Source organism: Nyctereutes procyonoides, unplaced genomic scaffold (assembly GCF_905146905.1).
Source record: "Nyctereutes procyonoides isolate TBG_1078 unplaced genomic scaffold, NYPRO_anot_genome, whole genome shotgun sequence".
NCBI lineage: Eukaryota > Metazoa > Chordata > Mammalia > Carnivora > Canidae > Nyctereutes > Nyctereutes procyonoides.
The window spans coordinates 4,186,408-4,200,273 of NW_026575143.1; the positions used below are offsets into that span (position 1 = coordinate 4,186,408).

General features: G+C 32.8%; 1 protein-coding gene across 1 annotated transcript in view; it reads right to left on the reverse strand.

The window, feature by feature from the left end:
* Positions 1-13,866, reverse strand: part of CCDC7 (coiled-coil domain containing 7) — a 165,076-nt gene that overhangs the window by 79,482 nt on the left and 71,728 nt on the right. The window contains exons 12-13 of the mRNA XM_055308661.1: positions 9,872-9,957; positions 7,805-7,859 (exon numbers count right to left, since the gene is read on the reverse strand). Coding sequence (XP_055164636.1) covers positions 7,805-7,859; positions 9,872-9,957 — 141 coding nt within the window. The remainder of the gene's footprint in view (positions 1-7,804; positions 7,860-9,871; positions 9,958-13,866) is intronic.

Here is a 13,866-nt window from a genome sequence, read left to right on the forward strand (position 1 = left end):
AAGGCTAGTATTCAAAATAAATAGGGACTTCATACAAATCAATACCTAGAAAACAAATAATCCAATTTAAAAATGGGGAGAAAAATATGAACAGACATTTCTCCAAAGAAGACATCAAGATGGCCAACAGAAACATGAAAAGATGCTTAACATCACTCATCATCAGGGAATAAAAATCAAAACTACACTGAGATATTACCCCCACACCTCTCAGAATGACCAAAATCAAAAACACAAGAAACAACAGGTATTGGTGAGAATGGGGAGAAAAAGGAACACTGGTCCAATGTTGGTGGGAATGCAATCTACGGTCCCTGTGGAAAACAGTATGGAGATTCCTCATAAAGTTAGAAACAAAACTACCCTAGGACGAGTAACCCCACTACCAGGTATTTACCTGAAAATTTTGAAAACGCTAACTCAAAGGGCTCCATGAACCTCTATGTTTATTTCAGCATTATTTATAGAAACTTAATCACTGAAGCATTCAAGTGTCCATCAATAGATGAATGAGCATACAAGATACACACACACACACACACACACACACACACCCCACAGGAATATTATTCAGCCATAAGAAAAGAACAGAATCTTTCCATTTCCAAAAACATGGATGAAACTAGAGAGTATAATGCTAAGCATAATAACTCAGAGAATGACAAATACTGTGTGATTTCACTTGTATGTAGAATTTAAGAAACAAAACAAATGAACAAAGGTGAAAAGAGAGAGTGAGAGAGAGGCAAACCAAGAAAGAGACTTTTAACTATAGAGAACAAACAGATGGGTATGAATGAGGTGAGTGAGGGCATGGGTGAAATAGGTGATGGGGTTTTAAAGAGTTTACTTATCATGATGAGCATTGAATAATGTATAGAATTGTTGAATCACTATATTGTACACCTGAAATTAATATAAGACTGTATGATAACTATATTAGAATTAAAATAAAAACAATTTTAAAAAGTCAAGAGGAAGTGAACATGAGAAAGACTAATTTTGAGACTATATTTAGAACTATTGTCAAGTAAATAAAATAGTTCAAAGCACAGAACAAACACACAAATAGAAGCCAAGACCAAAAATACAGAAAATTTAAAAAATAGATCTAGGAATCATAATATTTGAATATTAGTTTCATAAGGGTAAAAGAAAAAAAGAAAGATAAATAATAATGAAATAGGTAGGAAAATAAAACTTAGTTGATTAAATAAAAAAAATTAAGATCTGGTAAAATTTCTATACTTCAGTGAAAAATAGAGGTAAGAAGTAAGACTTGTTCCAAAATAGCATCAAACTACTATGCTACCTGAAACCCTCTACCCAAATTTTCCATTAGAGAAAAATCACATTCTGTCATGTTTAACTGTTGAATTGTATGGGTCTCTTTATATAGTAGCTTAGCCTATTTAAGAGAGTTAAATAAAACAAATCTAGATTTGATTGAATTTTAGATAGAGAAAAGTAAAGGAGAGAAAGGGAAAGAAAATATATACTCCATTTATGGTAGATGACAATGGCCATAAATTCTTTATGGTAGCTCCCCTCAAATGAGGAGTCCATTTCCTCCTCTTTAAAATTAGGCTGGCCTGTGACTTGCTTTGGCTAATAGGAGACTATGCATATGGCAGTATCTGAGGTCTGAGCTTATGAGGCCTCAGTAAGTTTTCCAGCTTTGTTTCTAGCTTTGTTTGCTCTTGCTACTGGGAATCAATCCTTCTGTAAACTATCCAGGGCTAGCCTCCTGGAGGCTTAGAGACTAGAAAGAAGTTCCATCTGTCACAGATGTTCCAGCTGAGACTTCATATACATGAATAAAGCTACCTAAGATCATCCAACCCAAGACAAGCCTTGCAAGAAAGAACACTTAACCAGTCACTAAGTGAAACAATGAATATCTGCTGTTTTAAATCACCAAGTTTTAGAGTACTTCGTTATTTAGGAAAACTTAACTAGTATGCTTAGCAATAGAAAATATGTATTATTTTATGTCAGAACATTTACAAAAATGGAATACCATGTTGGATTATTTCCATAATTGACCGTGAACAATTTCTCCCACTGTATGCCACTCTTCCTTGTGAACATTGGCTACCTTATGACTTCCTTAAAGAATGTGATGGAAAAACTACCAAGACTTTCAACTCCACATCTCTAACAAGTTTTATGGGTTTTGCTCTTGCCAGTCTGGAAAACTCATATAAGGAGCTGAAAAACCAGGGTAAGGACTCAGTTATATAGTTATAGAACAATTAAAAAAAAAAAAAAAAAAAAAGCTTAGGCCTAAAGTAACTTGCAGGGTTAAAAACATACCTAACAAACCTGTGGATCTGGTTAAGGAAATTACCAGCCCAAATGCTAAAAATACTATTTGGCTTATACTACTGAAATGCAATAAAGTTATTGCAAGAGAAATAAACTAAAGAAAGAATGGTTCGATTTTAAAGCAGAAATTAGAAAACATCAGGAGATTCATGACAGTAACTCCAGCCCACAAAAGAAGTTCTCAAAGTAAGAAATTACTTTAAGGCAAAAATCAAAGTCATAGTACTACACTAAAATGTAGCTTCAGAGTCAAAGTCAGATCAAGAATGTGACTATAAGATTCTCTATTTAGACCTCAGAAAGACTTAAATATACTTTGTGGATCCTCCTAATCATACAAAAGAAGTTGAATAATCTTGAAGGTATTGTCCTGTAGAAGCCTGACATACTTTAAGTAAAAATAAGTCTATCTCAGAAAGAATTATGGACATAGCTTTAAGGTAAAAGAATGAATCACAGTAACATACAGAAAACAAAGTTTTAGGAGAAACACCACCATGTTAGACTAAAAAGAACAGAGACATTTCAAAATGAAAAGACAGCTCAAGGTCCCGAATAATAGATGAGCAGGAAGTAGGCTGAGTGAGCTATTCAGCGGCAAATGTGGGCCATTCTTATGGAAAAGAAATTGATGATTCAGAGAGTAGAATCTATATACCACACTGCAAAATAAGAATTACTTAATTTTGGATTAGGAAATCATTCACAGGGAGCAAAACTAGACCTCAAAGTACATACCCCACCCTGAAACTCAGAACTGGTACCGTGTGTCTAGTTGGATTTCAGGACTGCTCTCAATTATGTGCCTTCTGTTTTCCCCCTATTTGAATAATAGAGTCTATTGCAATCATCCTATCCTTTTCTCAATACTATGTGTTAAGTATGTGTTGGAGGGATGGGGTAGGGATAACTTGCCACTTTATAGATAACAGATCTCCAGATCAAGAAGAGCTGTGCCAAGACCCCACATTCAGATCTGGTGCCGTATCTAGACTTGGTACAGAAGATGAAAAGATCCTAGACTTTAGATAAAACTAAAATGTAATGAAATTTTAGAAAGAAGGTGTGAGTACATTTTGCCTGTGGAAGAAATATTAACATATGACTAGAGGAAAGATTATCACAGACTATTTCCAAAAATGACTGTTGGACCCTGGCTCACGGGTGCCAGCGTGTCCCGGTGGACGCCCCAGAGACTCAGACCCCAGACAGGCAGATGCAATTAGCAAGAGGGTTTATTGAACGTTTGCGCAAACGGGCTCTCTGCCTCCCAGGAGGAAAAGAGTCCCGATTAGCAATTACAGGGATCTTTTAAAGGCAAAAGGAAAGAAACCGCCTAAAGACCAAAGAACCGCGGGAGTCGCATAGCATCCAGGTTGATTTCACAGAAGGTCAACATGAACCTATTCAGGGACATTCCAATCAGGGTGTGGGGGGAAATGGTTTTCTTATTGTAAACAGAATGCTTTTAGTTGCTAAAATTTCAGGAAGGCGCCTGGATGGGCTGCCTCTGGATTAGGGCTGGCCCTACTTACAAGGGGGGAGGTTTCTTCAATGACATTCTATAATTTGTCCCACTTCATGTATATATTCTACTTCTCTCATCAAGACTGACTGTTTTCCCTCCTTTTGAGTCTGGGCTAGCCCCTAACCAATAAAATGCCATGGAAATTATGTTCTCAGGCTTCAGAGCTCAGATCATAAGAGGTCTGGCAGCTCCTACTTTTGTTTGACCTCTTAGATTCCAGCTGCCATTGGAAGGATGCTTGGGCTTGACTGCTAAATGATGAGTAATGCCATGAGAAAGATTCAGTCCCTAGCCATTCCACCAACCACCAGACATCTGAGGAAGCCATCTTGAACGTTCCACAGCTGAATGACGCACATCAGTGACCCAGCTGATACAACACAGAACAGAGGAATCATCCCACTGGACCCAGCCAACCCCCAAATCAAAGAGAAATAATTATTGATGTGCTAATCCTCTAAATGTTGGCGCAGCTAGTTATAAAATAATAGAAAACTGAAACAAAAATATACATTTGACCACAAAGAAAACCTTTAAAACTCCCAGATAGTAAAGATTTTTTGGTCTTATTTTCTGATGTTAATTCCAGAAAAAGGTAAACCGAAAATGAAAAGGTAAACTAAAAACACGTTTTTGAAACAACAAAAAAACTTGTAACACCTATAAAATTCAATATTTGATGAAAAATGTATAGCTTGGATAGTGTTTATTGTTATTAAACAAACACAAAAGTAAATAAATTACATATAACAACTAAGGCAGATCTGAAAAGGAATTAAAAATGAAGAAAAAGAGGGAAAAGAAATTAATAAAGATTAAAGTAGAAAACAGTAACAGCAAAAAGTAAAATAGAACCATTACATAAAACCTAAAATCAGTTAGTTGAAAGCACCAGCAATATATAATCCCCTGACAAACCTGATTGAAAGGAAAGCAACAAAAAATAAAAACTTTTATAAATGAAAAATAAATGGAATGAGATATAGAAAAAAGAAAATAAAAGGAATCCTAAGATAGCATAATGTAAAATTCTAACCAATGTTTTTGAAAAGCCATTAAAAATGGATGAATCTATATTAAAATATAAATTACCAAAGTAGATGCACCACCAATAATCTCAAAAGGAATTGGAAAAGTGGTAAAAGAACTACCATTTAAAAAAAAGGCTCCTAGGGATCCCTGGGTGGCACAGCGGTTTGGCGCCTGCCTTTGGCCCAGGGCGCGATCCTGGAGACCCGGGATCGAATCCCATGTCGGGCACCCGGTGCGTGGAGCCTGCTTTTCCCTCTGCCTGTGTCTCTGCCTCTCTCTCTCTCTCTGTGTGTATCATAAATAAATTTAAAAATAAATAAATAAATAAAATGTCTTTGAAAAAAAATTAAAAAATAAAAAAATAAAAAAAAGGCTCCTAAATGCTTTTACAGTCAAGTTCTATATAATCTTCAAATTACGTCTCACTTATTTTAAAAAGTCCTTCTTAAATTCTGACTAGAAATGCATTACTTTTGTTATATTAATTAGAAAGGATCAATATTTTTATAAAATTAAATCTTCCCATTTGGCAATACTAAAATTTAGATTATAAGAAATACTGTTTACAATTCCATCTTAATAAATTCATATAACTTAAAATTAACTAATTTATCACTGAGTTAATTTCAAAACACTCTAACTGTTCTTCCTGACTGCAAAATCCAATCTCTACCCCAAAAATTTATCTTTCATAAAGCTGGCATAGTAATCTTAATTAAAAATACCAAATGGATCACTCTTAATATTCTTCAATAAATCCCCATTTCTTACTCAAAATATAAATTAGGCTTACTACTACTCTTCTCCTTAATCCAAAAATCCTATCATATTCAAGCACTTGAATTCCTCTGAATAGTCTCTTTTCCCTCAAGTCTTTGTCTTTATACATCTTATTTCTAAATAGAAATACTTCCTGTTTTCTAATACCATATTCTCAGTTACTACATCATAATTCTCCTTTCATATTGTATTTATTATGGTGGAATTAGTCAGGGACATTATGCCCCAACTATGTGCTAACATACTATAGCTTTGAAATTAATATGTCTTGTCAATTACATCTCAATTTTTTAAAATAAATTCCTTAGAAAACTTAGATTTTAAAAATTCAATATTTTTATCAAGTCTGCACCTTCTATATTATGATATGTTCAACTATAATTTATTCAAGTACATATAGAATGCAATTATAGTTTATATTTGTATTAAAGACTTCATATCCTTAATACTTAAAAGTAAGTAGTAAGTAGTTTTAACAAAAAGACTTCTTGGCATTGCACATAGAAAAAACTAAGTGAATTTTCTGTAAATTTTAAAAGTTGATGATCCTTGAAAAGAAACAATAAATGGGGAGTTCACATTTGAATTTATGCTCTTAGTCATTTTAGCCTCACCAAAAAATAGAGAGGATCCCTGGGCTATCCAATCCAACCAGAATGCATTTTATAACTCTTCAAATCTGGTCAAGTTATTTAATATCTCTGAGTTTCCTCCTCTAAAAATGGAATACAGTAGTCTCCCCTCATCCTTGGTTTTGCTTTCTGCAATTTCAGTTACCTATGCTCAACCACAGTCTGAAAGCAGTTGACTAATAGTCAGAAGATGAATAGTAAGTAGCTGAATGCTACAGCAAAATGCCTACGTATTTCACCTCACTTTATCTCATTAGGTATGCATTTTATCATCTCACATCATCATAAGAAGATGGAGGAGTACAGTACAATAAGATTTTCAGAGAAATCACATTCATATAACTTTTATTGCAGTATATTATTATAATTGTTCTTTTATTATTGTTATTCTTAAATAAAAGTAACTTACCGTATTAACTTATTACTAAATTTATCATAAATATTAAATTTTATCATAGGTATATATATATATATATATATATATATATATATATATATGAAAAAGCACAGAATATACAGGGTTTGGAACTACCCACAGTTTCAGGGATCTCCTGAAGGCCTTGGAATGTATCCCTATGGATAAGGGATACAATGAGTTACTAGAATAGAGTCTACCCAACACCTTGATTGCATTTAGTGAGCACAGGACATAGCTAAGCCAGCACAGCCTCCTAACACACTCAAACTGTGAGACAACACAAGTTGTTTTAAAAACTGAAAAATTTATGGTAACTTGTTATGCAGAAATTGAAAACTAAAACCATAAAGTGGAATATTTTATTTTATATTCAAAATCTCAAGTGTAGTACTTTCATTTTCTTCCCTAATTTGTTACCTGACTCTTAAACCACTCAGGTTGACATTTGTGGGATGCTTACCCCAGCCACTCACTGAAATGAGTAGTATAATGCTCTGGTGGTTACTTTAAAAAGTAAACTTATAGCAAAAAAAAGTATTCCAAAGCCAAGATGAAATAAAGTTTACTTACCTTTCATTGCATCACATAAAAAAGAGTGGGCTCTATAGTTCACAATTACTGAAAAGCTTTTTCTTATTTGATTTTTACACCTCTTCTACCTTTCTGAGATAGAAAAGATACTGTTTTGCCCATTTTAGTGATAGAAAATATAAAGCTCAAGTAAGTTAAAGGGACTTGTCCATAGTCACAGAACTTAGTAAGATCCTGTTATGACTCCCAATATGATCTTTCCTCCATGATATTTCCTGTTGTTGAGTAAACTATGGTAAGTTTCATAATCTTGACAGTAAACATGTTTGTATTTACCATATTATTTTCTGAAACTTACTGAGAAAAGTCAACCAACAAAAAAGAAGTATCTTAGAAATAACTTTAATAAAAAAATAACTTTAATACATACATACACACAAATATACACGCATACAGACACACATCCCTATTTCACATGCATACTAATGTTTACACATATAATTATCACAGCATATACTAAATTAAACTTATATCCATAGAGAGAATGTGTGTTACCTGGACTTGAGTCAAATCTCCTTTTATTTTAAGCTCTTTGACTACAGACTTCTTCCTGTTATTAAAAAGGTTTTTAAATACATCGTGATATTTTAAATTGCATGACTACTTTGCTTTCTTGAATAGTACTTAAACCATTTTTAAATAAATTTCTCCAAAAAATTCATATTTTTAAGAATCATAAATCCACATAAATGATAATTGAATAACATTTCTTAAACTAATTTTTCATTGGTATGATTAAAATATGGGAGTGAGATAAAGCAAGGAGTCTCAAAGTACATTGATCATTTTTTCCTCTCTGGTCATCTTAAGTTTTCATTTAAATTCCAGTTAGTTAATGTACAATGTAATATTAGTTTCAGGAGTATAATACAGTAATTCAACACTTCCATACATCATTCAGTGCTCATCATAGTGCACTCCTTAATTCCTATCACCTATTTAACCCAACCCTCCCCCAACCTCCCCTCTGGTAACCATCAGTTTGTTCTCTATAGTTAAAAGTCTGTTTCTTGGTTTGCCAACAACACAAGAAACAACAGGTGTTGGCAAGGGTATGGAGAAAGGGGAATTCTCTTACACTATTGGTAGAAATGCAAACTGATGCAGCCACTCTGGAAAACAGTATGGAGGTTCCTCAAAAAGTTAAAAATAGAACAATTGCTACAATTCAGCAATTTCACTGCTAGATATTTGCCTAAAGAATACAAAAATACTAATTCAAACTGATACATTGTAGCAGCATTATCTACAAATGGCTAAATTATGGAAACAGCCCAAGTGTCCATTGACTGATGAATGGATAAAGAAGATGTGATGTGTTTGTATATACATATATACAAGTACACTTGTAATGAGTACTGGGTGTTGTATGGAAGTGTTGAATCACTGTATTGTATTCCTGAAACTAATATTACATTGTATATTAACTAACTAGAATTTAAATAAAAACCCAAGATGACGAGAGGAAAAAATGATCAATGTACTTTGAAAATCCTTACTTTATCTCACTTCCACATTTTAATCATATCAATGAGAAATTAGCTTGAGAAATATTATTCAACATTTACATACACACACACACACTGGAATATGCACTGGAATATTACTCAGCCATTTTTTAAAGATTTTATTTATTGATTGATGATAGACAGATAGAGGCAGAGACATAGGCAGAGGGAGGCTCCAATGCAGGCAGCCCAATGTGGGACTCGATCTTGAGACTCTGGGATCACACCCTTAGCCAAAAGCAGACACTCAATGGCTGAGCCACCCAGGTGTTCCTACTCAGCCATTAAAAAAAAATGAAATCTTACCGTTTGTAACAATGTGGATGGAGCTAGAGAATATTACACTAAGTGAAATAAGTCAGAGAAAGACAAATACCATAAGATTGCACTCATATGTGGAATTTAAGAAACAAAACAAATAAGCAAAAGGAAAAAAATAGTGGTCATCTTTCTTTTTCTGAGACAAAGGACAAGGCTGTTTGTCCACTGAATTTCTTTTCAGAATGTGTGAAACTCTATAAAGATTGAATTCACATTCTTTTTAAAATTAAATATTAGGGTTTGACTAAAACAAATTCAAAATGCAAAAAAAAATATTTTATATTTCTAGAGAAAATATTCACTTAATATGACATTACAATAATCCACATGGATAAAAATAATTGATTTTATAAAATAAGTATAATCAAGAAGTACAGTTAAAAAAAAAAAAAACAGCCAGAGGAGTTAATTTGCAAACCACAAACATTAGCCAAACCATCAAGGAAACAATGTAAATCCTTTTGTTCCTAAAATGATTTTCAGATGTAATTGTTTACTTGTTCCTGAAAATCTTATGCTTCATTCTCTTCTTCTAATTCACCTTTAGTTCTTTGTTCTTCCCTTCTTAGCCCTCATCCATCATCATATCCCAGTCAGCTTATAAAAATATGTTTAATGTAGTGTTATATTTTTTAGAAAATGTTAATAAGTTATATTTAGGTGACCTCAAATTGTATAAAAAGAAAACATACATTAATAAGGAAAAATATTAACATGTAGCTTTCTGTCTTACTCTTCTGAATTCTCAGGTTTTCCTTTGTCTTTTTTCTTCTCAGTTTTTATAGTTTTCTTTGTCTGATCATATGTAGACTTTGTCTTCTGTGTAATTTTATAGAAGCCAAAAATAAATAGTTAATGAGATAATATATTAGAAGGAAATAAAACATAATATACATTACAAGGTTTTTTATTTTACTACACTTGATGTTTCAAGGAAACATTTCACTACACTTGATGTTTCAAGGAAAGTTATCTAAACAGAAGCAAAAGAAAATTAAAGATACAGTCAGAATGTTTCTTATCATGATCAATTGAATATAAATTGTATATAAGCTAATACATATAAAAAAAATAAATTCCCCTGACAAATCACAGCCAGTTCTATAATATAACTTATGCCTTCCTAAAAATCATCTAACTATGAAAATCATGCACTAAACACTTCAGGACATATGTGAAAAATGAAGTGAGGTGCCCAGCATCCAAAAAACATGGCCAATGATACATTTTTTAAAAAGAGAAACATAAAAAACAGTTCTGTTTTACACAGTTAAATGATTTAAGAAACACATAGTATGATAAATATAGCTAGCTCTTTATCTTGAGGAAGACTTGAAGCTTATTTGTGCAAATGAGCACTAAACAGGTTGCAACTTGTTATTGGGCAGTTTTGGTAGAAGGGTTATCTGAAATTGGATGAAAAACTGTAACAGATTGTGGACTGGTGTGGTACACTACAAACATGGTGATTCAAGATAGGGTATATAGTCAATTTTACCTAGTACACTTTGCAGATGAAATTGTGCATAAACACATGAAAAAATTCATATTATGTCTAAATTGTATTGGAATAAATTTGCATTTCAAAGCAAATATAGCAGAACTAACTATATATTTTAAAGTATTCTTGAACTACTATGTAGTACCAGATTATTTTATACAAGAAATTGAGAAAAAACTTAGCAATTAGCTTATTGAAACTTTTGGATGGCCTTATTAAGAGACCTATTAAGGCATGCATTAGGTGTTTATTTCCTGTTTTAGAACACAGCTCCCAAAAGACACAAATTCACTAGTGGCAGTTCTCATGAGTTAAACAAAAGTTTATTTTATTTCTTCATAAAATATGAAAAATAAGTATAATAATGAATTTTTAATGAAAATTGTTAAGGTCCCCAAATAACTTTCTAGTTTCAATATGAGTTTTGGGATATATTCCCTATACAGAATAACCTAATATACATTGGAAAAGCCTAATATATACTGACAATCAAAAAATACTTTAAAAATGAAAAGGAAAAAGCCTAAAAATAGTGAAGAGATCATCAGTGAGTTGTGAAAAAACTTTAAGTGACAAATATGCTTGTAATTGCAGTACATGATGGAGGAAAGGAAAGAAAGTAAATATTTGAAGAAATAACAGCCAAATTTTATTTTCAAACTTGACAAAACCTCCTGGTGTCTAGTGGTAGGATTCGGCGCTCTCAACTTGACAAACCTTATACCACAAATCCACAAAATATAAGGAAGACTACCTCCAAGACATATAATAAAATTATTAAAAGCAGTAATATGGATAAAAATCTTAGAAGACAGAGGAGGAAAGTAGATTATATACAAGGATAAAATGGACAGCAGATTTCTTTTTAGAAACAAAGCAAGTCAGAAGACAAAAGAGAAACACCTTTAAATACTAGAAGAAAAAGAGACAGTCAAACCTAGATTTCTCTATTCAGAGAAAATATCTTTCAAAACTGAAGGAAAAAATTTTTTTTCAGAAGTCAAAAATTTGAAAAAATACATCAGCTGCAGACCTGAACATAAAAAAATTATGAAGAATCCTTCAAGTACAAGGAAAAATGATACTAGACAGAAATAAGAAAATATACAAACTTAAGACCAACAGAAATGATAATTAAATGAGAAAATATAAAGACTTTTCTTTTTTTTTTTTAATTTTTTTATTTATTTATGATAGGCACACAGTGAGAGAGAGAGAAAGACAGAGACACAGGCAGAGGGAGAAGCAGGCTCCATGCACCGGGAGCCTGACGTGGGATTCGATCCCGGGTCTCCAGGATCGCGCCCTGGGCCAAAGGCAGGCGCCAAACCGCTGCGCCACCCAGGGATCCCAAGACTTTTCTTATATAAAAGGTAATAGTTTACAGCTAAAATAATGAAAATGTGTTGTCCCATTTATATCATAGGTTGTAAGATGTATGAAAATGATAGCACAAAGGCTGGAAAAGGACAAATAAAAGTACATTATCTTAAGGCTCTTAGTGATTGCATTTTTTTAAGATTTTATTTATTTATTTATTTTAGACAGAGATAGTGTGAGCAGGGCCAGAGGCAGAGGCAGAGACAATCTCAAGCAAACTTTATCTCAGTACAGAGCCCAAGGTGGGGGCTGGATCTCACAACCCTGAGATCATGACCTCAGTGGAAATCAAAAGTTGGACACTTAACCTACTGAGCCACCCTGGTTCTTAAGTGATTTCATATTACTTGAATATAAACTGTAATAATTTAAAACAATACTGTAAGCACTTTACTGTAAAGCAACCAATAAAGCAACCAATTGAGCAGCAAATACAAAAGTATAAAGATTTTATTACCTGGAAGTGGGGTACTTTTGTAACATACAACTTAAAATGCAGAATTGGCTTCAGAATTGTACAGTAGGCAGAAGCTGAAAGAATTTTATGGAGTATGAAAAAAACTTAGCAAATTATGAAAAGAAGAAAAATAACCTAGAGAAAGAGGCAGGCACAGGCATGCTGGCTGACCACAGAACCAAGAAATTCCCCTTAAAATCAGGAACAAATGAAAAATACATACTCTCATCATGTCTATTCAGTATCATTCCAGAGGTCTTTACTAGTGCAACAAGGCAGGAAAAAGAAATAGCATCACAAATTGGAAACCAAGAAAATTTAGGCTATTATAATTCATACATACTTTGACTTTGCAAGTAGGAAATAAAAAGATAATCATTATGACAGTATAGATAGGTTTGTGGGTGCAAAATTAAATACACAAAAATTTATTACAATTCTCAATGATAGTTTTAAAATATCTTTTAAAAGACAGCAATTAAAATAACAAAGAAATATCTAAGATTAACAAAATGAATTTTATGAAGGTAATCATAGACATTGTAAGGATTAAAGAAAATCATCAAAAATGGAAGCAATTAATATTTATAAACAAATAGGTATATCATGATATCCTAGATGTAAATCTCTATCATTTGGTGTACAGATTCAGCACAATTGCATAATTTGACAAGTTAACTCTAAAATTTATAAGCAAATGGAAAGACCAAAAGTAAATAAATTCTTATAAATTGCAAGGTGGGTTGACTTGTCTTATAAAATATCAAGACCTGTTATAAATCTCTAGTCATTAAGGACCTCAGGCATTAGCTTAGGACTAGACAAGGCTAATGGGACAGAACAGAAAGCAGAAACAAATCTTTAAGCAGTGACATTTTCTAGAAACAGCATACCAAAATATACACGCCTAGGAGATCCTATTTAGGAAGCTATTATAGAAAGCCAGGTGTTAGCCAAAATGAAATAAATAAGGAAACAGTAAACCATAGGCCAAATGTGCCTTGTGGCCTTTTTTTGTAAATAAAGTTTTATTGCAACATAGCCATGCTCATTTATTTATGACTATTTTCATACTATGGAAGGGGACTTAAGATGCAACATAGGCTGTATGGCCTACAAAACCTAAAATACTTATCTACTGATATCTGGAGTAACAAAATAGATAATTTAAGTAATCAGGGAAAAACTATTAAGTACAGTAGACACCAGATATTTGTGCCCAGTATTTCTTCTTCCCTTTTGTTAAGAAACAACACCACATTCTAGGACAGTTCTGCACCTCCCTCATCTCAAACTGTCCTGGTAACATTTGACCTAATAAGCAAAGTCAAATAGATCCAATCACCTAAAAATTGACTACTATGGAAAGGAAGCGGTTAGGGCCAAGTAT